The sequence below is a fragment of the Micromesistius poutassou genome (genome assembly GCF_964030765.1).
Source record: "Micromesistius poutassou genome assembly, chromosome: 13".
Lineage (NCBI taxonomy): Eukaryota > Metazoa > Chordata > Actinopteri > Gadiformes > Gadidae > Micromesistius > Micromesistius poutassou.
Genome location: NC_140283.1, coordinates 5,031,908 through 5,058,580, shown reverse-complemented (window position 1 = coordinate 5,058,580; position 26,673 = coordinate 5,031,908). Strand labels below are relative to the sequence as shown.

Here is a 26,673-nt window from a genome sequence, read left to right as displayed (position 1 = left end):
CTCCGAGGAGTGCCTTGATGGAGGGGGTGGACTGCACGGCCTCGCTAGATGTCCGAGCTGCACTCTCTCACAGCTCTGCCAAGCAAGTAATTCACCAGCACAGCAGAGTCATGAATAAGAGATAGCCCGGGCCAAACTCTCTTTTATGAGTCTGGCCCCGACTCTTACACTCTTTTAAGTGTGCGACTTAGAAGAGACCCCCACAAACCGCTCAGTCCCGCTAATCTGGTATCCTCAATGTTGTGTTGTAATTATGATATTAATAATAATTATAGTAGTCCATGGACATGGTCCAGGGTAAACATGTGATTATAATAACACAACAATAGGCCAGGTTCATTTCAGGCTTGTTGCCTGGTGTAGGACCCATGTTGTGCTTTTCATTTAGTCTGCCGAGGCGAGAGAGATTGCACCACAAGCAACAGGATTCGAGTGTGTCACTGAAGAGACATTTGGAGCACGATGTATCGCCAAATAATTTCCATTGGCTGTTCATTATCTGCCTGGCACACAGTATTACAGAGTGGCCTAATGAGTGGCGTATTCTCCAACTAATGTGCAGGCATGCAGGGACAAAGCCCAGCGACTGAGAGTGTTTGAAGAGCGCCAGGAGGATTTCACAACATGTCAACGGAAGAGAAACCTACTCAGTTTGTTACAAACTGCTCATAGCAACAAGCCCTTTCTCTCCAACATGTCTGGCCTCAGCCCAGTGGAACAGAAGGGGAAATGCAGCTGTGGTGGTTATTTTGCAGGTACGGTATCTGGTGGGAAACAGGGAAGGCTTTAGCGGTCGCTCAGCAACTGTGTGCAGAGCCTGGCCAGAGATAGCTTTTCCAACGGCAGTTGACGGACTCCAGACGACTTGGGACTTATCAGAGAAAGCAGACCCCCTGCACTCTATCTGAACAAACGGAAGCTGTTGGTCCTTTCTCTCGTGTGTTTTTTATATCTTAAGATATTTGTGTCGAAGCGCATTAAGCATAAGAAGTTAAACTTCTTTTGGCTTTTGGCGTCAGATCGCAGATTGCCTCAGATCAACGTGGGTTGTTGACTCCTGGTCCACGTCAAGCATTAACACGTTTGAACCGAGATTTAATTTCACGACAATTTAGCAGCAAAATGACATGAAAATAATTCTATAAATGCGTAGGAATGTGCAGCAAATAATGCAGATGAGGTTTGACCGGCGGGCCGACACTCACCTCTACGATGTCCGAGTTGGTTCTGCTCTCGTGGGGCTCGTTGTACTCGGTATACTTCAGCAACACTTTGTCCATATCCGTGCTGGCGTACTGGAACAGTTTGTTAGAGCTGTTGAAAATGATGAGGGCTATCTCACAGTCACAGAGTACGCTCAGCTCGTAGGCCTTCTTCATCAGGCCAAACTTCCTCTTCGTGAAGGTCACCTGAGGGGCAGAGGGAAGACAAAACCTCACATTGTGACATGGAAAGGATACTTATTGAATCAATGATTGAAACCGTCGATATCTTCAGAATAACAGTGTATGGGACCATTGCTGTTCTCCATATCTATTTCTTCTCTTGTGGATGAAAGGACACTAAATGTACCACAACAATCATACAATACAACAGATATTATCATAGTTATAGTTTAACCATTCATACACTTTCAAGATACAGCAGAGGCATGACTAAATGAATGAACCTTGAATACAATACACACCAACGAAGACTAAATCAGGGAGAGGCGTCGCCACAGCAGCCTCTCGGTAAGAGAACCACAACCGAGCATCAGCCCTCCGGTAGGTGGCCGACTGTACTGGTGTGCATGTCTGAAATGTCTCTAGTGATGGGACCAGAGGTCAGGGTGAGAGGCTGTAGTGAGCGAGCTGAGTCAGAGCTTTGGCAACAACATGGGGGCTCATACATTTACTTCAGCCCCTGGCTCCGTGTGCCCCAAACCACCAGCCTTGTAACGTGATCCCTCACATGGGACGCACGGGTCATGCATCACTCCTGATCGTAACCCAAGCCCTCGCTGCAGAGTGACTTCAGGATCTCTGCCGCCCCTCTCTCTCTGCGGTCATCATCTCAGGCTCCCTACACATGTCGCTGTGTTACACCGCCCTTTCTGCACTGTGCCTCACTCTCTCTCTCCGCGCTGATGTTTTGCTCAAACACCAACAACAAGAAGCACATTTGGGACTGCAGTGCATTTTTTTCCTGGCTAATGCACAAGCTATGGGCTTCCAGGTAATGTTTAGAAAGACTGAATGGACGAATGTGAAGAACAGCCAGCCAGAAGTAGGGTCTCGTTTACAGCCCACTACAGGAGATGTGGCGCACCGCCACGGAGCGGATGAAGCTCTTTATTCTCCATCCATTTTACTGACCTACTAAAAGAGGAGAGTTGAACAGATGAGCCGGCTTTGTTCAAGTTGTTCACAGCTCACGGCTAGCCCCTCTTTGAAACTAGCATAATGCGGTCTAAGCCCTATGAGCTGTATAGTATGTATGGTACCATTCAGGCAGATGGGGTGGTCACTCAAACTGTGAAAAATGAATTTCAAATCATTTATGCAGGTAATTACACAGGGCCATTATCCAGGCTCTCTCCACACACACACACACACACACACACACACACACCCTCACACACACATACACACACACCAACATGGCAGCCTTTACTTATGCCATTATCTATTCAGTGCCCAGGTCCCAGGGGATCTCATCTGATGCACCAACAGGAGAACGGCGTTCGGAAAAGGACACAGTGTTAAAAAGAGGAGCAACACAGCTCCGGAGCATGTTCCCCTTGGCCCGACCACAGAAGGACTGTGTGTCTTCCTTTCACGAATGCAAAAAAACATTTGTAAATCCACTTTGACGGTCTGATCTGCTTCATACAACTAGACGGCAATAAGTGTCGAGTCGTACATGTTAAAATATGGGTTCAACCGGACGAATACGTTCAGTCCACCCCTGGTTAGAGTGAGCCTACAGGCCTCCGGCACCGCAAAGAACCAACCCGAGAGCCCGTCTAGCCGTCACACCAGCGGTGTGCAGAGGTTTGCATAATTTGTTTGTTGGCTTAACCACGCGGTGAGTGTCGTACGTGTGGAAATGATTAACAAAGTGTATGCTCTTTAGCAGATGAACGGGTGCGCTAAGCCAGGCCCATGCCCCCCTCTCAGCAGCAGGGGGAGGACGAGGGGCTGGTGGCGGAGAGGGAGGGAGACGCGGGGAGGACTCTGTTCCACCTGGATGGATGGGAGCCCTGAACGCGGGCTGCTGACCCAGCCATCGCTTCATTTCACCCTCTGCTGCCGCGCCTCACCGACGCTCATCCCCTGACCCCCACCTCACCTCCACACGACCCCCATCTCACCCCCCAGCCCGCAGCCTCTCCCCGCCCCCCCCCCCCCCCCCCCCCCCCCAGGAGCCTCTGGAGCTGCACACAATGGGGTCGGGGCGGGTGCATTTCTGAATGCAGAGCACTAACCTTGAACATCATGGAAATCATGTAGTGTTTTGTGTAAAGGCCATGAACGTTTGAGCATGTGCATTCCACCACGTTGAATCCGACACTTGTTTCAGAACTACTTTTCCGTGGGTTCGCATCAAAACCCTGCTCCTTGCAGCCCTGGACGAAGGACATCGTTCAGGTAACAAGAGGCACTGAAACCATTTGTTGATGTTGATGCTATTTCATTATTAGATCAAAGTTTATTGTTGTATTCACTGAGTGACATACTAAACACCAGTTATACTGCAAGACAAGACCCATCTGTCTTGTGACTACGTCTTACTTTTAAGAAATGAATAAAGTCATAATTGTGACTGTTTCTCAATATCTGACAAGTGAGAGACTGAGATGTTAATTTATAATTTCTGTTAATTAAATTCTGCAAAAATGCCAGCCATCAACGTCAGCTCTAAAGAATTAAAATAAAATACTTTTTTATCATGAATATTCATATGAATGTTTCGGATGTAGAAGCGATTAATAAATCAAAATATAGATAAAACAACAATTTGATTACAAATACAAATAAACAATCAGGGATGATACCTGGTCGAACTACAAAGGCAGAGGTAACACAGTAATTATTGCTTTAGTTCTATGGGCCCGAAGAACGTTATAGAACTATAATGATCAAACATTTTACTTATAGCGCACATGGCTGAGAAAGGAAGCACCTATTAGGTATTGTAACGGTCTCTTTTCGCCAGTTTACTTTGAAACCATTTGATTTTACGCTACTATTCTGTACCCTGAAAGAAGGGGCTGACCTGGCAAATTACAGTTGACTCAATGTAAATAAATAAGAGCCAGTGTTTTTGTGTATTTACTATAAAGACCTGCCCTGTACCCTAGATTGATCTGTATTCTGAAAGAGTAAACCATTGGTGAACAAAGTACACAGACGATACACACAAAGATGCACAGGCAGCTCTCCTCCTCCCCACACACACACACACACACACACACACACACACACACACACACACATACACACACACACACACACACACACACACAGGGTGTCACTCACACGGTCTATCACTGTCTAACCCCGGGTGCGGAGGAGCCAGGATGACAAACAAGACATCTGGGACTGAGATGGATGCCAGGGCATGAGTCACTGACACCTTCAGTAGGGGTGGGGACCCGGGGCCTCGTGAGGGCTCCTTATGTCAGGCTCTGAAGGCCCCCGTGGCAGAGAGCAGCGCCGGGGCCGACACACACTCCTGCCTGGCACCAGCTGGTGGAGTGACCCAGGCCCCGTGGCAGCCGCCCCCTGCTCATGGCCTGGCCACGGCCGTGTTACGGGGGCCGGGGCCCGAGAGGGGACGGGGCCGCTCCTGCTGTCCGCCCGGATCAGCTCTATCAGGGAGACGGCAGGGGCCCTGGGATACGGCCCCATGCCGACAACCGGGACCACTGGGCGGAACTGACCTTGCAACCCGGTGAAAGTAGGCCAGTTGTCTTACAGCGGGCTGCAGCGGGCGCGTCCCGAAATAGTGAAGGCATGTCGCCTCGCGATGGATCTAATCAATAACACTGAGGGTGATCTGAACGGAGGAGAGCGTTGTGGCGTCGGTGGGGGGCAGGGGGGGGGGGGTGGATGGTAGGCAGGATGAGTGTCTAGGGAGGCTACATCGTCTACAGATTTTCACTGTTCGGCACATTTACTATCAACACACTTTCCACCTGTCAATAATGACGCCTTCTACGACTACACTAATGAGCGAGGTCTGGAAAGAAATGGGAGGGATCTGCAGTTTTGCTCCCCAGAGAGAGACAGTGCAAGAGAGGGAGAGAGAGAGAGAGATACATACAGAGAGGGAGAGAATAAGATAGAGCAAGCAGAGCTCTATGCCCATAGGCATTTGACGTGCCAGAGAGAGAAGGAAAAAAAAAAATCCAAAATGAGCCACAGCAAGGGCAGGCAACCCTCCACCCAGCAGCAAAATCATCAAACTTTTAATGACTTGGGCAATTACCCCCAGTGAGCCTGCTTAATGGCATCCAAAGGACGTCACTGTACATCACCGCTCACTAAGCTCCGACTCCCCCACCTCGTCCCTCCGCTCCCCCTCAACATAACCAGGCTAATGTACACCCTCTCTCTTCCCCTATCATCATTCTTCCATTTCACTAGGTGAAGGACCCCTGCACGCGCTCATAGGGAGGAAGCGTGCCATGGGCCCTGCTAATGTTATTTTGTACTATTCATTAGTCAAAGCCCCCATGCCCGGTGTAATCACGCTGCGACGGTGGGCCCGCTCGGTTCAGCGGCCCGACATCCACGGGTCGGCCCGGCGACACAATGGAGAGCGATTTATTTTTAGGAAAAAAAAAGTCTGTAGATCGCCCACTTCTGCAAAATTGATCGACCTGAGTTTTATTCGGATGGTTGTTTGGGAAGTAAACGTAGAAAGAGGAGAAAGAGGGGGAAAAGTACCCGTTTTGTAAATAATTTCTTGTTTTCTTAAGGTTGAATTTAATAGCACTACTGGAGGCATGCAGAGTTCTACAGTTTCTTCTGTGGCACATTTATCTTCCCAGAGTTTTCACAACTGCCCATGTGGTTGTGGTGTGTGGCTCTGCAACGTCTTCTGATAAGTAATCCGCTGTCGGGCTCATCGAACGGACAACCTTAGACCAACACAGCCTGCAGATATTGAAAATAACGATAATTGTCACCACTAAATCATAATTAATATCATTGATTGTAGCCACACTTTTCAAGCAGCAATTACTGAACTAACTTGAAACTAAACTTTTTTGACGATGAACTAAATGCAACAAACTCACTTTGCGCCATGTCCCTATTGTGCACCAATGGGCTTCTGAAGAGAATCCATTTGTTATGATAGATAGCACAATTACAGCCCTTTTCAGCCAATGCCACGTGCGACAGTATAAATCCTGAAAGGTTAACAGCCCTTCCCAAGTACTTGTAGCGATAATGTAAGGAGACCCCGCTGTCCCCACACAATGTCTCCCACTGCCACATTATTTAATTACCACACTTAATGCCTTCTTTCATTTTAATACTATGAATGCGCTTAGCTAGCGCTGGAGTGAAGCCGATAAATATTCAAATTGTCTCCCGACAATGGGGCCCGTATGCTAATGATGTTCCCCTTTTGGGTACGAGAACACCCCTGGGAGACGGTACTCTGGGCTCCATGGCCCGTGGAAAAAAGATATATATCATATTTATATATATATATATATATAAACCATGTACAAAATATATACACACACATGAATCACAGGACACTAAAGCTTTATTTTAGCACATCGGTCTATTGTCGTAGTAATTCTTCTGCTGAGCCAGCTAAACACACTCTGAAGGAGAAGTGCTCTAATGGTAAACTTTCTTGCTAAACTTACAGCGCGTCACTTTAAATCAGATCCCTAAAAATCAACGCTGGGAACGAGGAGTTTATTATGAGCAAAGTCTCTCTAAGCATATGTTGTTTCCCGAAGAAACAACGGCTGAAGAAATGTGTTCGCTTTATGTGGAATATTCCAAAGGCTGCCTTGATTGCCTAAGCAATCTGCGGCCATCCAAAGTTAATGTAACTTCACAGATGCACGCACACACACACACACACACACACACACACACACACACACACACGTACATACACACACACACACGTACATATACACAAACACGCACACACACACACACACACACACATACACACACACACACACACACACGCACACACACACACACACACACGTACACATACACAAACACACACACACACACACACACACACAGTCACCAGTCATGGAATGCAATAAAGTGGCCCTGGCCCCTAACCCTGGTTTGGATCCCGCCCAGGACCAGCTGCAATTGTGATTGGTCCATTGTTTCCATTTTGTTTCTCACTTGGGCGGACTGGTAGCGCCGTTAAATCACAGCGAGAGACATGGCGGTAATGAGGTAGTAATCAATTACAGCATGGTAGCAACACCGAGGTTTGTGTTAGCAACCGTAAGAAGGGAGCGCGGGTTTGTTAAGGGAATGCTAAATTGCTGTTTTAGCAGCAATAACATTGATTCTTATGGAAGAGTGTTTCTTGTGTGTTTTTTTTTGTGCTTAACGAGATTCATTCTATGCTCAACAGCGTTGTTAAGCATTGAGCATTACTCATCAAAATCGAAATCTCAATTTAGCTCTCCCCTCAAAGGGTGCCTGGGGGAGCTAAAAACAACCAGGGAGCTCACCGTCCCGCTATACATATCCAGGGCCGCTCCAGACAGACCCGGGCTGTGTCGTACATAGGTTCTTCTCAGTTTATATTTATCGGCGGCAGACATGGGTAAATTCCACGGCTGTCCCCTCTGTGGCCCAGCCCGCGAGCCGGCAGGGCTGAGGCCAGAGAAGGCTGCTGTGTGTCCCGCTGACCCGCCCTGCAAATGAGAGGGCGTTGTGGTGCCACGGCGGCTCCTAATTGCTACCGAGAAGCTGCAAACACACACACACACACACACACACACACACGTACACAGAGGAGCCAACAGCACAGAGGCCAGGGCAAGCGGCGGTGCCGTGCCACGGGGCCAGGGGCCCAGCCGTTTGGAAAGGGCGGCCCCACTGACTCCCACGCTACCGGGAGTACGCTACCCCCCCGCCCCCCCGCTCCCCCGCCCCCCCCCCCCCCCGCCTGCAGCATGGCGCGCTCTAGCTGCCCCGTCAAGTTATCCCTGCTAGAAATTGCAGGGTGGCAGCGGGGGAAGCAGAGAGTGTAAATACAGCTCCACGCGCTGACGGTGGAATGTCATGCTCCCTGTTTAGCTGGCGGCGAGGTCCGTCTGCTGGCAGCGCCCGCCGCCGGCCCGAGACAGGGCCCGAGACAGGGCCCGAGACAGGGCCCGGGACAGGGCCCGGGACAGGGCCCGGGACAGGGCCCGAGACAGGGCCCGAGACAGGGCCCGGAGGAGAGGAGCGATATGCTGATGCATTTCGGTTCAGTCCGTTGTGTTTTCGATTTGATCATTATTTGATTTACGTTTAGATGTTTCATGTTTTTCAATATTATTGTTATCCGTGTGCTGATATAATACGGACCGGCCTGTGTTTGTGTGTGTTTGTGTGTGTTTGTGAAAGCTGGCCAATCATGGGCTTGAAAACCTTTTTTTTTCTGAAAGATTTAAGATTTATTAAAAAACAATTTAATTTGTGGAACTTAATATATATGTGGAAAATATTATGTGGAAAAAAACATGTCCAGCATCCATGGTGTAGTTTCTTGTTTTTGTCTGTGTGTGTGTATGTGTGTGTGTTTGTGTGTACACACGCATGTGTGCATGTTTGTGCCCGTGTGTGCAATGTCCCACTGTAGATGTGGAGAGGTGGTAGTGTGTCAACATGCCGGGACAATAAACTGACCTGCCTGTGTGTGTGTGTGTGTGTGTGTGTGTGTGTGTGTGTGTGTGTGTGTGTGTGTGTCTATGTGTATGTGTAAGTGTGTGTTTGTGTTTGTTTACACTGAATGGCCTGTATTTGTGTTTATGTGTGTGCGTCTGAGAGTTTGTGTGTGTGTGTGTGTGTGTGCGTGTGCGTGCATGCGTGTGTGTGTGTGTGTGTGTGTGTGCCTTTACACAGACCTGTCTGTGTGTGTGTGTGTGTGTGTGTGTGTGTGTGTGTGTGCATGTGTGTCTGCGTGCGTGCGTGCGTGCGTGTGTGTGCGTGCGTGCGTTAACACTGACCTGCCTGTTCCTCTCGTCCATGATCCTGGTGATCTGTATCTTCTTCCTCCCCATGGCTGCGTCCTGTCCGCTCTCTCCGACACCTCGACAATATCAGAACAAACAACCAAGCTCTCTTCTCGCCCTCACTCTTCTTCTAGCACATTGTACAGCACTCTTCTCTCGCCGTCTCTCTCTCTCTCTCTCTCGCTCTCTCTCTCACGCGCACTTTTTCTATCGCTTGAGTGGCTCACACCACGACCTGGGAAGAAGAGCAAGAGTAAGGGAGAGAGGGGAGGAAAGAGAGAGAGAGAGAGGGGGGAGAAAAGAGAGAGAGAAAAGGGCGAGAGTTAACACAACACTTAACATAACAGCGCTCATGTTTCCGAGGGCACATCAAAGAATGGAAGAGCTCCGCGTTGCCTTCTCTCCAGCGCATCCAGGGAGGACGGGCGCCTCATGAGGTCTCCTTATCTGCCCAGCTGCACTTCCACCACAGCTGGAGTCAATGGAAGCCCAAGCTTCGCACTTAACGGCGGCGCAGTCGTGTAAACAGGACCTGCCTCGTGCAGTCCAATCATTCAAACTACAAAGAGGGAATGGGCTGGCGGGTTCCCTGCCTTGCAAATCCAGACAAAAGTGGAAAAGAAAAAGGCCAATCATTTCAAATACAATTTTGAGTTAAGAATACACAATCGATCAGAGATAGATTGATAACGTATTTGAGAAGTTATGTATTCAACAACCCAAAGTGATGGAAAAGACCCGCCAAAATATCAATCCCAAATTTTGAATGTGAATACTATATAGAATACCGAGTTGTATTGTTCTGGATGTATGAATGTTATCTGACACCCTAAAGGGTTAAAATCCTTTGGTTCCTTTCACACTGGCTGACAGCAATTTGTGTTTGAGCCGCTGGTGTGCAGCATTATCGGTGTTAGGTCCCCAAGGTGGCAATCTAGGTTGTCTTGGATATAATTAATGTCTTCTTTGAATGACACCCTGTAACTGTGGCAAATGATCCTACAGTAAAACACGTTGTTCAGAAAGCTGTTATGTTGCCAAACATACACGGCTTATTCTAGTTCACCAAAACACGAGTTCTACTTATATGTTCTGAGGCTTGTAGAACAAAGAACTGCGATAATTCCCCCATTACTCACCCGGTGGGAAACCAATGCCGGCTCCCCTTAGAGACGAACACGCTTTTATATACAACGTCCGTCCCATAGTCCCAAACCATGGGGAAGGTACCAGTGGTTCAGCCCCAGCCAGAGACTAGGAGTACCCTTACTCTGACCTCCTCAGTCCCCTCGCTACCCCGGGCTCAGGGGATGCATCCATCACTGACACCCGGCACTCGGCAAAAAAAAAGCAAACCTCTAAACACCTTTTCCCCCTATGGATAGAAAATGCAGAGAGGTGAGGTCCGTCATCACCACAGGTTGACGGTGGAGTCAGCTGTTATGGGCTGCGCTAGGCCTTACGGTCCCTGACTGGCAGGGAAAGCCAAAATGACCCGTTCTGGTGGCACACGGTCATTATGGGTTACAGATGGACTGGCATTATGGTGTCTGGCTGTCTGAACCGGAGCCCCACTGTGGCGAAAACCCGCGTGAGATCACCTAGGTAACTACCCACGCATGGCTGTCGACGCTAGGAAACTAACCACACAAACCACATCACAACAGAGGCAGAGAGCACAACAGTGTTTCAATTACAACTTCCAAAATGTTCTGGCACTTTATAGACACTATGTGTATATATATATACACACTTATATATAAAGTGTGTGTATATATATATATATATATATATATATATATATATATATATATTTATGTACTATTCACGAATGTACTACTCATACTACTCACATATTTTGGAACTGTAACTATTAACACATGTCTGACATAGCTATGTAAGCAGGGTGGGATGATCACTATGACGAAATGTACAAAATGATTGTCAGAGATGAGAGCACGATGTGACGCGGGACACTCCTCCCTGAGAGAGGAGATGTGTAATATTTGAATCATGTGGGTGGGTTTGTGTGTGTGTGAGTTGATACCAAGACAGAAAGACAGAGTGAAAGAAGAGTGAAAGACATGAATGAGATGAAAGCAAGGTGCAAAGAGAAGGATGTTGGAGCCTGCAGGAGGAAGCCTGCTTACCTACAACCGACCCCACAGGATTCAGTTGTAAACACCATCAACAACATGGGCTCAAACTGACGCATTTGTGTCTGTCCATGTCTCTTTGGCTCTATCTGAAGGGTGATGGTTTTAAATGTAAATGAAACAAGCAGGCCTTAACGCTGTTGGCAAACACAGCCCTGAGAGAATGCATCTCATCCCATACCTTTGAAAAGACCTTGATCTCCCCCACCTGGCCCCCTCTGATGCTAACCAGTCCAGCATTCCTCAAAGGTGCTTACCCGACGTTTGTCCATAAGAGATCAATGGACTGTGTCACCATAGAAACGATCACATCAGCCTGACAAAAAAGGAAAAATGAATCAATGTCACCTGCACCCTCCCTCCAGAATGAACACGTAATAGATTCAGAATGTTTCAATATTGAACAAAACGAGAGAATTCATCTCTTCTTCCTCTTCTTCTTCTTCTTCTTGATGGTTTTGGGTCAGGTTGATTTTGCTGGCATGTAAGTGGCTCATTGAAGAGAGGCCATGAGGAGACTCTGTCAGTCCCCTCCCTTGGGCGAAACCTTTGGGAGACTGGGAGGCTGGGTGTCAGAGGTGGCCCTTTCGCACTCAATAAAACATGCTCAACTCCCAGTGTAATTACTCAGCGGCGTACACCCCCCTCCCCTCTGCTGCCAGGCCCTGTGCGTGTGAGCCACCGAGCGCTCTCTCACGGCCGCAGCACTGCTTACTCACGTCTAAGCTGCTCCTAAAGGGAAACTGATTCACAGGTTTATGTACCTAACTTGTTTCATCGACGATGAAGCCAAATCTACAAATCGTCAAGCGTTAAATGAACAGTGTTTGATTAAAGTAAAAATTAAACAAACAAATCCAGACCCATGTGGCAATACATAGACACATGGACAGTGGCCAAGTTGTGAGCACCGCCAGTTCAAATTCCTGTGTGCAGCGGGCTTCGTCGTCTTCTGCCAGAGGCCGTGGGCAGACAACGAACCATTTCCTGCCCCTCACTTCCTGTTATTCTGGACGCTACTATATGCCCCCACCACAGAGGGAAGCAGAGCGAGTCGGGGAGCAGGGTCAAGAAAGGGGCGGGGCCACCTTAGGGCAACCACCCCCACCCCCCCCGCCCCCCTCCCCCCCCCCACACACACACACCCCCCTCCTTATTGCCTTCCTGCCTGACAGTCTGAGACTAAACAACAACAGCAACTCATCTCCTGTGGCTTTGCACTGCCTACTTATGAAGTTTACTCCAAGGATCATTACGAACAAAGGACAACATGCAACACTTCACCCAGACGGGTTTTTTTTTTTTTTAAGAAGAGCCGCCTTCTCTCATTGGCCAGTTAAGTGATGATGGCCCTGACGACCTGATGGATGGATCGCAGCTCTCCATCAAAAGGCCCGTGTTCATTCAACAACAAGCTGAAGAGGGAGAACGTGAAAGACAAGAGAAGATCAGACCTGCTATTCCTAGGATGATTTAGGTGTAACATCCGCGCAGATGTAGCGCTGCTAATGTGTTGACGTGGTTGGTTTCTACCCCCCGGCATGTGGGGGCTTTGAGGGCCTGGAGCACAAGAGCCTGAATCCAGCCTTTCTCTTGAAGTGTGATAGGCAAGCCGTAATGCACTCTTAAGAGCGACGGGAAATGAATATTGTTCTATTTGTTCCTCCTTTCATCATGCTGTGCTGTACCTGTAATTTTTTTCTGTTGGCCTGAGGGGAGGGGGGGGGGCGGTTGGGGGATGGGTGGGGGGGGGTGGAAGAAAGCCAGCCCTCTATTTCTCTCCTCGATTCCTTTGTGAGATCTTGCTTATCTTCCGTTCCAGCAATGAAAGGCAGAATTGTGGCCCCGGCAGCATCGCTAGTGTTAATGTCACATGATGCTAATCTGACACACGGCTGATGCCTCAACAACCTCTCTCTCTCTCTCTCTCTCTCTCTCTCTCTCTCTCTCTCTCTCTCTCTCTCTCTCTCTCTCTCTCTCTCTCTCTCTCTCTCTCTCTCTCTCTCTCTCTCTCTCTCTCTCTCTCTCCTTCCTTTCTTTTTCTGTTCTTTCGTATCATTTCCGAGGCTCACACTCCACGTTCCCTCACCTCAGTTTCCAAGGCAACTAATGAGATATAATTAATAAGATCTATCACTGGGGCCTCTGAACAAAAAAAGTGAGAAAGAGGCTTTAAGAAACGGAGAGGGATGATGGGGAGTGGAGTGGAGTAGAAGGCTCGACCAGATACACTTTGCGATGCCTGTAGCGAAACATACCCCACCAAACAAAGACTCAGAGGCACATCAAACAGCAAGGCATGAAAAGATCACCATAGGAATTGTGACAATGGTTGCAGTAAAACCCAACCACACACTCAATCCCCAATCCCCACAGGCAGTGATCTTGTATAAACAGATTCATTTATTCAAACCCCTTAATCTTAAAAAGGGATTTGAAGGCAGGCCAGACATATCATTGACTTTATTGTGGTAACCTTGTGCCAATTAAATCAGTCAAAAATGCTTTGTTGACAATACGTTGACCTAACTGTAAATCACTCAAATGTAGCGAATGTGGTGACCGGCACAATGCTGTGGTAGTCTGCTCCTGGAGGAACGCACCAAGCAGCAGTGGAGTGGTTCATTAGGCTAGTGAGGACTGCTACCACAGTCCAACTCTCTCCTGACCCGGGATGGGAATCCCACGTTGGACCAATGCAAGTTCAAACAGCCCTCCGGGTCAAACACGCCTCACGCCTCGGCACCGGGACCTTGCCTTGTGCCCATTGGAGACAAGAGAGCTACTTATCACCTCCAAAATGTCTTCAAAGTGGAGAACTCCCAGTAGGATTCGTTCTGCTCCCATACATATAATATATATATCACCCCAGAAGATGCTAGCTCGATCCAGGCCACGGTACACTGGTTTGGGTCGGTCAGCGAGGATGTTGCCTTTTATACACTGGACACGATACAGCACAGGTAGCCCATCAACAATGCGAGAATGCTGAGGGAGATGTAGTGAAAGTGATAAGTAAAGGACATCAGATGCTCACAGCATTAGCAGACACAGACATCCTCCATTTCAGTCTTCCAGGGCTGTCAAGGGATGGAGAGAGAGTGCAAGGTGACTTTGAATAAGTGCCTTGGGGTTCCATGGGAAATTCTATCGACATTACATTAATATCATGTCTCACTTGCTTAAAAAAAACACTGCCCGCCATACAGCCCTGGCTAGTAGGTAAAACGAAACAGACAACACAACTTGTCTACCAAGCCTAGACTGGAGGATCTGCGGTTCACTAAACAAATACAGTGACATGATATTGAATAAATAAATTGACACTACCATCATTGACGCAAGGTGATCCTCCTACATAACACATCAACAACAGCTAGAGCCCGTTAATCGTAGTGGTGAACGTCCACGTCCAAGTTTCACAAGGACATGATCGTGCTTGTTTGAGCTTGTGTGTGTGTGTGTGTGTGTGTGTGTGTGTGTGTCTGTGTGTGTGTGTGTGTGTGTGTGTGTGTGTGTGTGTGTCTGTGTGTGAGTGTATGTGTGTGTGTGTGTGTGTGTGTGTGTGTGTATGTGTGTGTGTGTGTGTGTGTGTGTTTGTATGTGTTGCAATAGAAACAGTCATATGCATAAGACTACGGTGGATCAAAAGCAGAGAGAGAGAGAGAGAGAAAGAGAGAGAGAGAGAGAGAGAGAGAGAGAGAGAGAGAGCGAGAGAGAGAGAGAGAGAGAGAGAGCGAGAGAGAGAGAGAGAGAGAGGGAGAGCAGCATGGTAAATGGAAGCAGGCCTAAAAGAAGCAACCTGCTCTCGTCCCATCCCACCTCTGTGGTAGTGTGTGGTAGCAGCATTGTAACATAATTACTGCTGGGACACTTCTATTCCCAATGATCCATTTGCGTCAGTCAGGTTTTCGAACCAGCCAATGAATGGATGCTCAGTTTCTCAAGGATAAAGAGATGACCCTCTCCGAACAGTTATATCCATTTCATGTGGAAAAGCTACTCCCCTTCTTATGGTGAATCCCTCGATGCATATGAGTACAACTTTTTATCAAGTAGTAAATGATGATAACTTCCTTGATGCTACTGAAGGGTGATGAGTTATGTTTCATTAAAAAATTATTGTGCATGACCAGAAGAGTCATAAGCAATGTGCAGCCGTATAATGAGGGACCTTAGCTAACTTCTGAAACCCTGAAGACAGCACTATTCCAATGTGTAGCAGAAAAAAGCTACCAAAAGCCCTGTACAGACCACAGATACTATTCTACAGAGGTCCCATTCTGCCCTGTTCAAGCGAACCCATCACCTTGATGGGTGGGTGGGAGAAAGCAGTCGACCTCAAACAGCCCCGGTATACGTCACGCTGTGCAAGACCCCACCCTAATGACACTTCTACGACGGTGACCTCCATGTTAAATACGCAACACCCTAAATAACTATGAGTGTTAATGTGAAAGACCTCCATCCCCAAATCATAAAAGTTCCTGTTGACAGTTGCACAAGTCACTCCCTTTACATGGGATCCACGATAAGGAATTTACCATTATTGCATCAACTGATGCTGACGTGACCTTAACAGTTCTTCAATAGAGATGTGCCCCGTTATATTATTAATGGGTTAACCCTATGCTGTAGCATGTTGCCGTGCTCTAACTTTCTCTACTCACCCACTCACAAACATGCCTGTGTGCACGTGGGTGTATATACATGTGTGTGGGGGGGGGGGGGGGGGGTAAAAATCCGTAACTTTCAATGGTTGCCAGTCATCTGTGTACAACGCCTCAACCGACGATAACAACATGGCGGGCCAGTGGGGGATGCTGGTCCGGGAAACCCTCCTAGCTGTGTTAAGAGGCATGACAGTCTTTTGATGTTACGCAGACCGCCGCTCGCAGATGGTAAACAGCCAGAGATGAATCGGGGGACGCACCTCCTGGGAGGACCCGTAGCGTGTGGATAGAAGGCGCTGTGCATTAATGTGTCTTAAGCACAAGCACTTTTACCCCCAATAACATCCCCCCCCAACCCCCCCTCAACACCCCTTAGCACCTGAGGGACCCAGATGAGGTCCTCTGATTGACTCCGGGTACTTAACCCTGGGCCGTGTTGGGTTATCAGCAGGCAGGGTTTAACTAAACCCACATTAAGGGACGCAGGGACAGAGTGCGTTATTATTCTTTTTGCTAACGCACAGTCCACATTGTAGTGCATGTGTGTTGTTGTTGTTGTTGTTGTTGTCTGTGCTTGGGGAGAACTAGGTGCATCTTTTAAGAGAGTAAAATGCTTGAAAGGCTGAGAATAAATATTTGATTTTTCCTCGTGCCATCCCGATGTGCTCCCCTTTTCCTCCGTCCTACCGTGTTCCATTACATAAAAGCTTCATGAAATCCAAGGCACAGCGATGACCATGATTCATGGCAGCAGTGTAAGGGCATTGATTTTTGGGTGTTTTTCTTTTTTTTCTTCCATTTCTTTGCTATCAACTATAGCTGGTAATTACATCAGTTAATGTAACACTATTTTGTACACTTTGTGTGTAGTCCATACATTAAAAGTTGTGTTCTATTTCAAATAAACATTACATAAACAAGAACAGAGAAAGAGGGAGGAGAGAGAGAAAGAGAGATACAGGCCCTGCTCAGTCTGGCCAAGTCTTGGCGTGGAATAGCGAGCTGTAGCCACTACGTCTGGGAGCGTCTCTGTTCAGTGTTAACATTTCGCTCAGCCACAGATTTTTGTAATATTAAGATGTACCATCCTAATCTGCCACTTAACCGACTAACAGCTGTCGCGTAAGTAACAGGCCTACATGAATTATGATTCATTACAGATAAAAAAGCATTTCCAGTTTAGCGTAGTGGGGTTTACCATCAACAGTCTTTTACAACATAATATGTCGACTTGTTAAAGAAGACTGGCTTAGCCTCGACTCAGTGTGAGCCATACTAGGCCTGGCTTGTCCCCTCTCCAGGAACTATGTTTACAGCCTGGAGCCCGGACTGAGGGTGACTGATGCCTCTTCCATCATTCTTAAAGGAGTCGCAATAGAGGCAAGAGTTCTCAGATGAGACTTGATGACAGAGGCCTGCGCAAGACAAACAACATCGATAGCTTCAGTGTGCGACACAAACTCAGACCAGGCAACCAGACGCCGCGGTTGCGCTTCTGATCCCAGCTCTGCAGACTGAACTGTGTGGGTAGTGAACAGGAGTGGGAGGAGAGACAAGAAATCTCAACAACAAAAGGTATACCTACCGGGCCACAGACTGAACGATTTGGATTCTCCCGTACTAAAGAAGGCTCTTTTCATTGAGATAAAACACCAAAATGAACACAAACGTAATTATTCAAGGTTTATTACTATGATTGTTATTCACTCTGAATTCAATGACAGTATAGCCTTGGCCTACTTTAAGAGAGCCTTTGTCCACTGGCAGCAGATTTGAAAATGTCTTTTCACTGTGAGAGGAGTGTAATGTTTTCCCTAGGATCATGCTGCCACAACAAGCCAAGAGATGATGTCACAGGACCTTGTAAAGGAGATATCTCTCTGACCAATACACACTGTGTCTGCACTGGGCGAGGTCCAGAGGTTTTAACATCCTACATCCTTTCATTCACTTCACACACTCAGCTCAACCACTAATCTATGACCAAAGAAACACATGTGTGTGTAAGTTCCGTAATTGTGACTTCCTAACTCCACTCCCCTGTTTACAGAAATGTATCACCACCGCTTGTTCATTGCTCCAGATGCCAAAGGAAGACTTAACAGCATAAGACAATGCAGAATGCATGATGTCTTTCACAGCAGAAACAACATGACTGGCTGAAGCAGGGGCCCAAGAAGAATTGCTCCTCACTTTCCTTCCCTGCTCCTGAAGCTGGTGTGCGTGTGTGTATGTGGATGTGTGTGTATGTGTATGTGTATGTGTATGTGTGTGTGTGTGTGTGTGTGTGTGTGTGTGTGTGTGTCCCGCAGGATAATGAATAGAATCACATCCTCGCAGCTGCCACCAGTTCAGAGGGCTTCTCACACAAACAAAACATAACCAAAAAGAAACATATAGCAGGCCGGGCCCCCTCTTTTTCTAAGGCCACAGGGGCCACGGAGGGCCACAGGGGCCCGGCCCAGCTGTGACGCCCTCGTCTAGACTACGTCCTCCCACCGAGCGGCTACTGGACTGGCTTGGTGGGACCCACCGCTGGGACTGGGGCCTCTCGGTTTTACAGCTGGCCACACAGCACTGTACTGCACTGTACTGCACTGTACTGCACTGTACTGCACTGGACGCTACAAGCAGGCAGTGATAAAACATTTTATTTCACACTAGGTAGGGTATGGTGTGGAAAGGCGTGTTAGGAAAAGGCTAAAAGACAGAGACCGTACAAATGAGGCACCATTATTGTAGCTTCAAGCGTCAAGCCGTCTCCAACTGCACGTTAAGTAACTTCTTTGAAGAAACAAGTTCAGCATCTTAATAAATGTAGAATATTTCTTCCCTTGGGGTTTGCCGCACTTTGAAGAAAGTTTTACTTTGGTCGTATTTGGACTGTTTGTTTGTTCATAATGTCAGTACTTAGCTGCCTTTATGCCCACCGAGAGGACTGGCTGCTCCTAGAGAGATGCTTTTTAAGATGTGCACTGGTATACATCAGGATTTAAATACAGTTGGGTATATTAGCAATTATGGGAGATCTTTTGATCTAGTAAATTAGATTATAATATATTCCTTTGAATTTGATTTTTTCAAAGTCTAATTAAAATTCAGTCAATTTGCAACTCAGCAAAGCGATGTCTTCCTTAACTCAATTATGTCCTTTGCAAGATTCAACTTCAGAGTGAATGTGTTCAGTGTCTACTGTCACCAGATATTTAATAACCTTCATTAACACTGCAATTAAGGTAAATGGCACAAGCATCAAGTAATCTAACTGACTTGAGCATGCATTTGTATAAATATATGCCTCATGGTTGTTTATCAGAAGTGGCGCACGCAAGTCTGACTTCAGCAGCATTATAGAAAACCGAGGGTGGAAGCATCTTACAAAAAAAAGACTTATAAACACCATTACCTGCTCTCGCCCCATTTCTAAGTCTTCCCTCACAAATCCCATTTTGCATGCATATGAACCGTTAATCCCTTTAAAGCAGGACTCACAGGGAGCTAAAGAAGCAGGAAGAACAAGCCACAAGGAACAAATAAATAACACGCTGCACTTTACACCACTCTGAGCCATAAAAAAATAGACACTAAACAGATACAACTATATAATTGTACAACTACATATAACTTGTTAGTTTGTTTGTGTTGACTACAGTTACATGTGACAAAGACTATAGAATATAGGAGCATAGTGCTGGAAACTGACTGTCGACTGCTGCTGTGAGGCTAGGTGTTTGTAGCTTGTGTGGTCCAGGGCTCAGTGGTGTGTTTGGGTGAAGACTAACAGTGGCCCATTGGTCCTTTAATGGGAGGACGGGCACCCACAGAACCAGGACACATGCCGAGCTTGTCCTCGGTCAAAGAGGCTGACCTGTTGGAAAGTCAACTCTCACATCTTGTCTACACAACCCCTTCTTCTTTCAAGCCAAGTTTATTTATTTCAACTTCAGTTTATTTACACAGCCATTTATGACCCTTCAAAAGGCTCAGCCTCCCGAGACGGGGAGGTCAAGAGTGTCCCTCCTTCCAGGAGCTCTGCTCCACTAATGCATTGATATCTCAAAATTACACTTAAGTGGGCTTGTCTTTTTCATCACAATAAATGGGGAACCATGACAACAAATCACTAGTGCTATCACTGATTCAATTTCCGCAAATGGAATTAGGTATAATTTTGAAACTTCAATTGAGTGTAAAAAAAGGTACTTTTATTAGAATGGGCTCAGTTCAACGGCAGCCTTCAACATTAATCTCCTGACCGACGGCTTGGAAGTCATCGGCAGAGGACATTAAAGACCTGTCCTGCAAGGTCGCTAATGCATGGCCTCGCAACCTCATTATCTTATGATTGGGCACACTCTGTTTGGCACAAGTCAAACAGATAAGGCTTTTGTTATGTTTCATCTTTCAAAAGATAAACAAATATAGATATCTGTATGACAGTACCTTTAATTAAGCATGAAAAAAACCTGTGGTCATGAATTAAATGTCCTCAATAAAACTGAATGCACTTGTCATATTTGTGTTTATGGAAAGAGGATTGTTTCCCATTCAGTGTTCTTAGTTGATGCTAGTTGTTGTCTGTAACATTATCTGCCAAGTTCAAGATTCTGCATCCAGCCTCCAGGTCTCACAGGAGAATGCTGGAATTTCCACATTAATGGTGAGCTGCCAATGCACAATGAATCACATTGCCAAGAGGACTTTATTAACGAGCTCCAAGCTAAATAGACAGTAAGTGATACTGTTTATATGGCCAGCCCTCTCAAATGAATCATGGCCTGCAGTTCATTATTGACACCTTGCCGTCACAGGCGAGGGAAATTTTAAACAAAAGTAATGGCCACAAAAACAATGGCCAAGATGAAACAAATATAGCCACATACACAATGTCCAAGACAAAGAGAAAGAAATGTCGTCAATAAAATAAATGAATGATTTTTACGTCGCTAGAACCATACAGTTTAATCATTTGTAGATTAAATTTTGTTCAGAAAACGTAAGATTTTTTCTCATATTCATCTTTATCCAATATGATTTCAAGCATGCGATCCGTAAGGTTTGATTTAACAGCAACCATAGGAACACCACAACAACACACTGGTTTGAATATTAAGCCAATGGGCCGTTACGACACTTGCAGCTGACACCAGCTCAGCTGACCAATGTACTCAACAGTGATACCACTTCATAACCACTAACTAGTGCACCGAAGTGCTTCTGCCTCAACAAACTCAAACACAATCTAACAGGAAATGCACTACAGTAAAAGTTATTCAACTCAAACAAATCTTTTTATTTCACTGTACTGTTGAGTAATTCACAACAAAAGAAGAAACATTTTCGCTTACCAGAAAACCCAAATAATTGATGTCCTCCTGATGAGACCAGGTGTGTTCAACTCCTTCGCTTTGATTTATTTCCTCCAACGTTTCCTTTTTCTTCCTTTTCAGATTCAGCCGACGGCCTGGGCCTCCTTCCTTTTGGAAAGTGTCCTGAGAGGAGGAGGAGGAGGAGGAGGAGGAGGAGAAGGAGGAGGAGGAGAGCGGAGGAGAAAGGGAGAAGAGACTTTCACTCAGAGTGATTCAGAGGCAGGGTGTAAACGAAACGCCAGCGTTCTCTCTTCTGACAACCGGCGTTAATTGCAGATCCGACTCGCCCACACACTCCACATTCCCCCTGGAAGGAGAAGCGAGACCATGCTGTGAGATTCAAGTGCCATGAGGAGGAGTGCAGTGAAAGATGCTACAGCTGCGCACTCTCACCACCAGTCAACACCTCTCCTCTGTGCGTCTCAACCCTGAACTCGGGGAGCCCTGGGCACACGCAGTGCTGTGTGTTTTTCTGGTTGCCAACATGCCCGAATCAAATGACCATGAGCTCCTGTGTTTTTGTCTCCCCAGCTCACTCGTTGTTTTCGTGCCTGCCTGCTGAACGACAGACACATGCCAACGTGTGCATTCATGTCTTCGAGCTTGATTCGTGTTGGGCGTGTTTTAAGTACATTAAGACGTGTAGTCGCAGAGCTGTGGTGCATCATCTCTTACCTTACCTTTGTTCATGTAGTGATATTCTATAAAAACAGCTTTGATACAGATGTTTAAAGAAACTACCCTAGTTCGTCATAAGCAAAGGGACTTGTTCTAATGTGCTTCGGACAGCAATGGAAGTACACAGCTCTAAACTTGGGTAACCGATGTCTGCTATTCACTGCTAGATGAAAACAATTCAGCAGAAAAACATTACTTTGGTCATTTTAGTTTTATTGGGATGCCAGCAGCCTATCCCTTTCTTTGAACTATTGAAATTGTCCCTAAAATATATAATATATAGTATTATATTATTATATAGATACATTGTTCTATATATGTTGTTGGGTATTTTAAAGCTTCATATTATTACATATATTGTTTTTCTGCTGCCAAATATAACTAATGGTAAGAAACTGTCAATTTCTGTTTTTCTATTTTTTATGAATCAATTATTATATGATTCAAAATATAGAAAATGTATGTTGTAGTGCACGCACTAAGAAAAGATGTGCATGACTCCTACATACCATCCGTGCATTACTGACCTGACAGTGTCTCTGCTGGACTAATGCAATGCATGGAAGAAGATGTAAAACGATATTCATTTCAGCACCATTAACAGAAACCACCTCATCGACAGAAGACATAAGAGGTCACATGATGTGGACCATGAGCTACAAGGCCCATTACACACTAGGCCCCGGGGCAGCGAAGAAACACATTACTGCAATCGGAGAGTGGTTTACTGTGTTGCTTAAGAAATCACTCGCAGTCTACTGGGACGGCGATATAAATGCCTTCAAAATAAAAGCACTGCAAATTAGACACTCGATAACGACATAATATCCAGGTGTGGACCTTAATATCCATCCTATAGTGTTTGTTGAGAAATTAAATCCAAATGTGCCGTTACACAAACAGATATTTTAACAGATCAATGAGGGATTCTTGAGAGGGGAATTTCATTACTGGATCACAGACAAATGATAGATAGATACCTAGATACCTTTTAGATGTGACAGATAATATGTTTCACAGAGGCATATCTGTTATATTTGGTATTCACAAGCCACGTCTAGACAAAAGATAACACAAATAAATTCTGACACATCACTTTGATCTTCAACTAAAATTAACAGAAATTGTTTCTGGTTTAACAATTGTAGAAGACATGCAAATGAAAGTTACACATTGGAAACGTACCAGGACTTAATGAACGTTGAATGATTGTTTGTCTTGGAAGGAAAAGTAGCTTCAGTGTAAAATGACGTAAGCTCAATAATGATTCTATACAGTGCGTGGCCTGAGGATAGTCACATGGGAAAGTCATAACCAGGATAACTAGCTGTCCTCCCAGGGTCCTGTTTCTCGCTCAATAACTGTGTTACTAACTGTATGTAACCTACTCCTTGGACACTATGTATTATCACTTATTTCTAAAATATTAAGTTATTTAATCTACTCCAGCATCATTTACTTAACTGCCTTGATTATATTTATATAGGCCTACGTTCTGTTCTTGTACCTTTCAATAGTTTATTTTAGATAAGATACTGTAATGTATACGGATAAAGGCTTACAAGAGGGACATCCTCTATCATTTAATGGCTTCGCCCATCACACACATGCCTACTTTGATGAAAATACCATGCATGATGTTTGATACTTTGCGCAAAAAATCACAAAATAAAACTACTTTCCTACACCTGCTGACCAGCACCACCTAGACCACAACACTTTCTACTCCTGCTGACCAGCACCACCTTGATCTCAACACTTTCTACACCTGCTGACCAGCACCATCTAGATCTCATCACTTTCTACACCTGCCGACCAGAACCACCTTGATCTCAACACTTTCTACACCTGCTGACCAGCACCATCTAGGTCCAAACACAACTCTAATCAAGCACTGTAACTGTAACACACATCTCACTCATACACACCTACACAACTACACCGTTATACATCCATTAACTACACCTAGATTATACAGCATTGATTTTATTATCATTATTTTTCGGCAAATGGCACAAGATTATTTAGGATCTAATGATAGGTCCTCACTTCTCACCTATTAAAGATTGGTACATTGGGCGAATTGAATCGATGTTTGATAGTGGCTACGAGTTCTCTAAAATAAACCCACTTTTGAAAGTAAAAGAGTGAATATCATAAATACAAGCAGTTGGTCTTGAAGAACTTAAGCTTACAGTGTATCAATTTTTGCGCTGGACCCGATGGAAGTTTATCGATATAACTTTAACCAACCCTCGCAATATCTTATGTTCCCGAGCAAACAAGCACATTTAAACCAATTACATCGCCTTGCATCATTTCTAACATCGACGTTTTTCCAAAAATATTTCAGCATGATATATATTGTACATGTACTCCACGACGGTATATCTATATTCGCTCCTCTCTCTACGGCTCCCTCTGGCGCTCTCCCATCCACTTCACTGTACTACCGACCAACACTCTGCCACTCTGCTGCTGCCACATTGTTTCTATTTCCGTTACTCACCTTTACTCCCAAGTCAGACGCTGTATATAGATACTCTATATCGGTGACTCCAGTGGATAAACGTAATTTCAGTCACATTTACACTCTGCCTGCTATTTTAGGGAGCTGACAAACTCACACGAGCTGTTCCCCCTCTTGTCAGTGAGAGACTCCTCCCCCTATCTGACGAGCAGCCTACCAGACGAGGGAGAAAAAACAACAACTTCCATCGCTCACTCCCTCTCTTTTCTCTCTATCTCTCTCTATCTCTCTCTGGCTGGGTCTTGTGTCTTTTTACTCTCAGGCTCAAAACAAGTCATCTCACCGTACTGTAACCGAAGTGAAAGGCAAACTGAAGAAGTACCGTTTTACTTTATCGACGAGATAGTTTATATGAAGTCAGTAGCCGTATCAAAATGCGTTGGTGGTTTACCAACAACTTTACAACTGTCTATGCATATTAATTGGCTTGCTATCTGAATGGTAAAATAATGCGAATTGAACTAAAGGAACCGTTTTATCAGTAGGCCTAAGTGCTTTGCTGTTGAAAATACGAGTTGAGAAATCATTATTTATTTTGTGTTTTCGATTAGATATTTAATGGGTTAAATTCAACAGTGATGTCTGACTTAAACAACTGGGTAACTTAATTTCATTATTCGACATCGACATAGCCTATTACACCAGATACAATTGACGTCATTATTCTAAGGAATTTTACGTAATTGACACTATCCCCGTCCAACTGCCGTCTCTAGCGTCTTTTGAGAAGCCAATGACCGAAGGGAGGCGGGATCTAGAAAAGTCGCCTCGCAATGTCACGTGTAAATGGTGGAGCTAAGCGAAAGGTGTGGGTTTGTTTTTACTCAGAGCTTAAAGAAACAGTTCCATTATAAAAACAAAAAATCTACGTTTTAATGGTCTCAGATAAATATTTCTGTGTAGGCCAATATATATTTAAAATCTTTTTTTTTTTTTTTTTATGATAAACCTAAAGAGATTCTTAACAAAGAAAATCGATTTGCCTAGTCTGAACAATAAAAAAATTCTGGACATATACAATTTATATGCTGTAGTAGTATCTGATGTTCATCCCATTCCAGGTGATATAGAAAATGCTGGCTCATAAAAATGCTGAAATTATGTACATATTTGTGATTGTCTCATGAATAATTAGCAATGTGATGTTAATGACTCACACATTTGATTTGTAATTAACGACAAGGAGAAGAGAACATAACCTCATCCATGGTTATATGTTCTCTTGTCCTTGTCGTTTCACTTTCTGAGCAACACAGTTTTCAGCCATGGTGTATAGTCATGACTGAAAGTCATTGATGCCATCAGTTTAGTTGTATACCTTTGGACAGACGATGTTTGCCTTTTTTGATTGCTTTCGCCCATTCCTCTTGAGCAGCTCTTGGGTGTTCACATGCAGAGACAAACTGTTCTCTGTTTCTCCGCGCCCCATCTGTAGTGCAATATCCTGATACAGCAGTGTTCTCCAACACTTCTGTGCAATTGATTATTCTACACACAGGCTAATCTAACAAGTCCAAGATAAACTTTGCATTCAGTGCAGTGCAATACCCGTGCCAGCATGAATACACAAACAAACAAACACCCACACGACACACTTCGTACCTGCGTCTCACCTGTGGTTGGTTTTGTCACGCCGATGCCTTCACAGAACCTGCTGTTTCAACTTCCAGTTTGCTTTTTAATTCTTACTTTCTTCCCTGCACAATTTGCCCTTTTTTTCCCCCCCTTAAAACATCTCTTTCTCCTTCTAAAAGCATCCTCCTTCTAAACCGCCATCTTTACTCCTTCCTTTGTTCCGCTCTGCCTTTTTCGCTGTACCTCAGAAGCCAGACCAGCTGGCTCTGGATGGTTTCCCGCAAGCCCTGGCAAGGCCTGCCCTGACACCCTGTGCCTAGTACCCTTGGTCTCTCTCGCAGGGTGGGGGGAGAGCGCGGGGGGGACAGTAGTTTGAAGGGTGTAGAAGCCCAGATGGACCCAGCCATGTCAGGCATGCGCTATGTGACAGGGCTAGGCTCGGGGACTCTCTGGACCAGGCACAGCTGCCACTCAAATC

The 26,673-nt window shown here is 45.7% G+C and overlaps 1 protein-coding gene across 7 annotated transcripts in view; it reads right to left on the bottom strand.

Moving 5' to 3' along the window:
- The window catches only part of mef2aa (myocyte enhancer factor 2aa), a 56,982-nt gene extending 30,511 nt beyond the window's left edge, over positions 1-26,471 (bottom strand). For 5 of the 7 annotated variants that reach the window (XM_084477511.1, XM_084477508.1, XM_084477505.1 and 2 more), the window contains exons 1-4: positions 26,234-26,471; positions 21,392-21,535; positions 9,209-9,449; positions 1,206-1,409 (exon numbers count right to left, since the gene is read on the bottom strand). In XM_084477511.1, coding sequence (XP_084333637.1) covers positions 1,206-1,409; positions 9,209-9,262 — 258 coding nt within the window. In that variant the 5' untranslated portion in view covers positions 9,263-9,449; positions 21,392-21,535; positions 26,234-26,471. Of the gene's footprint in view, positions 1-1,205; positions 1,410-9,208; positions 9,450-21,391; positions 21,536-24,599; positions 24,730-26,222 lie in introns of those variants that run through there. The other 2 variants (XM_084477506.1, XM_084477507.1) reach the window with 2 other exon arrangements.
- Positions 26,472-26,673: the final 202 nt, after the last annotated feature.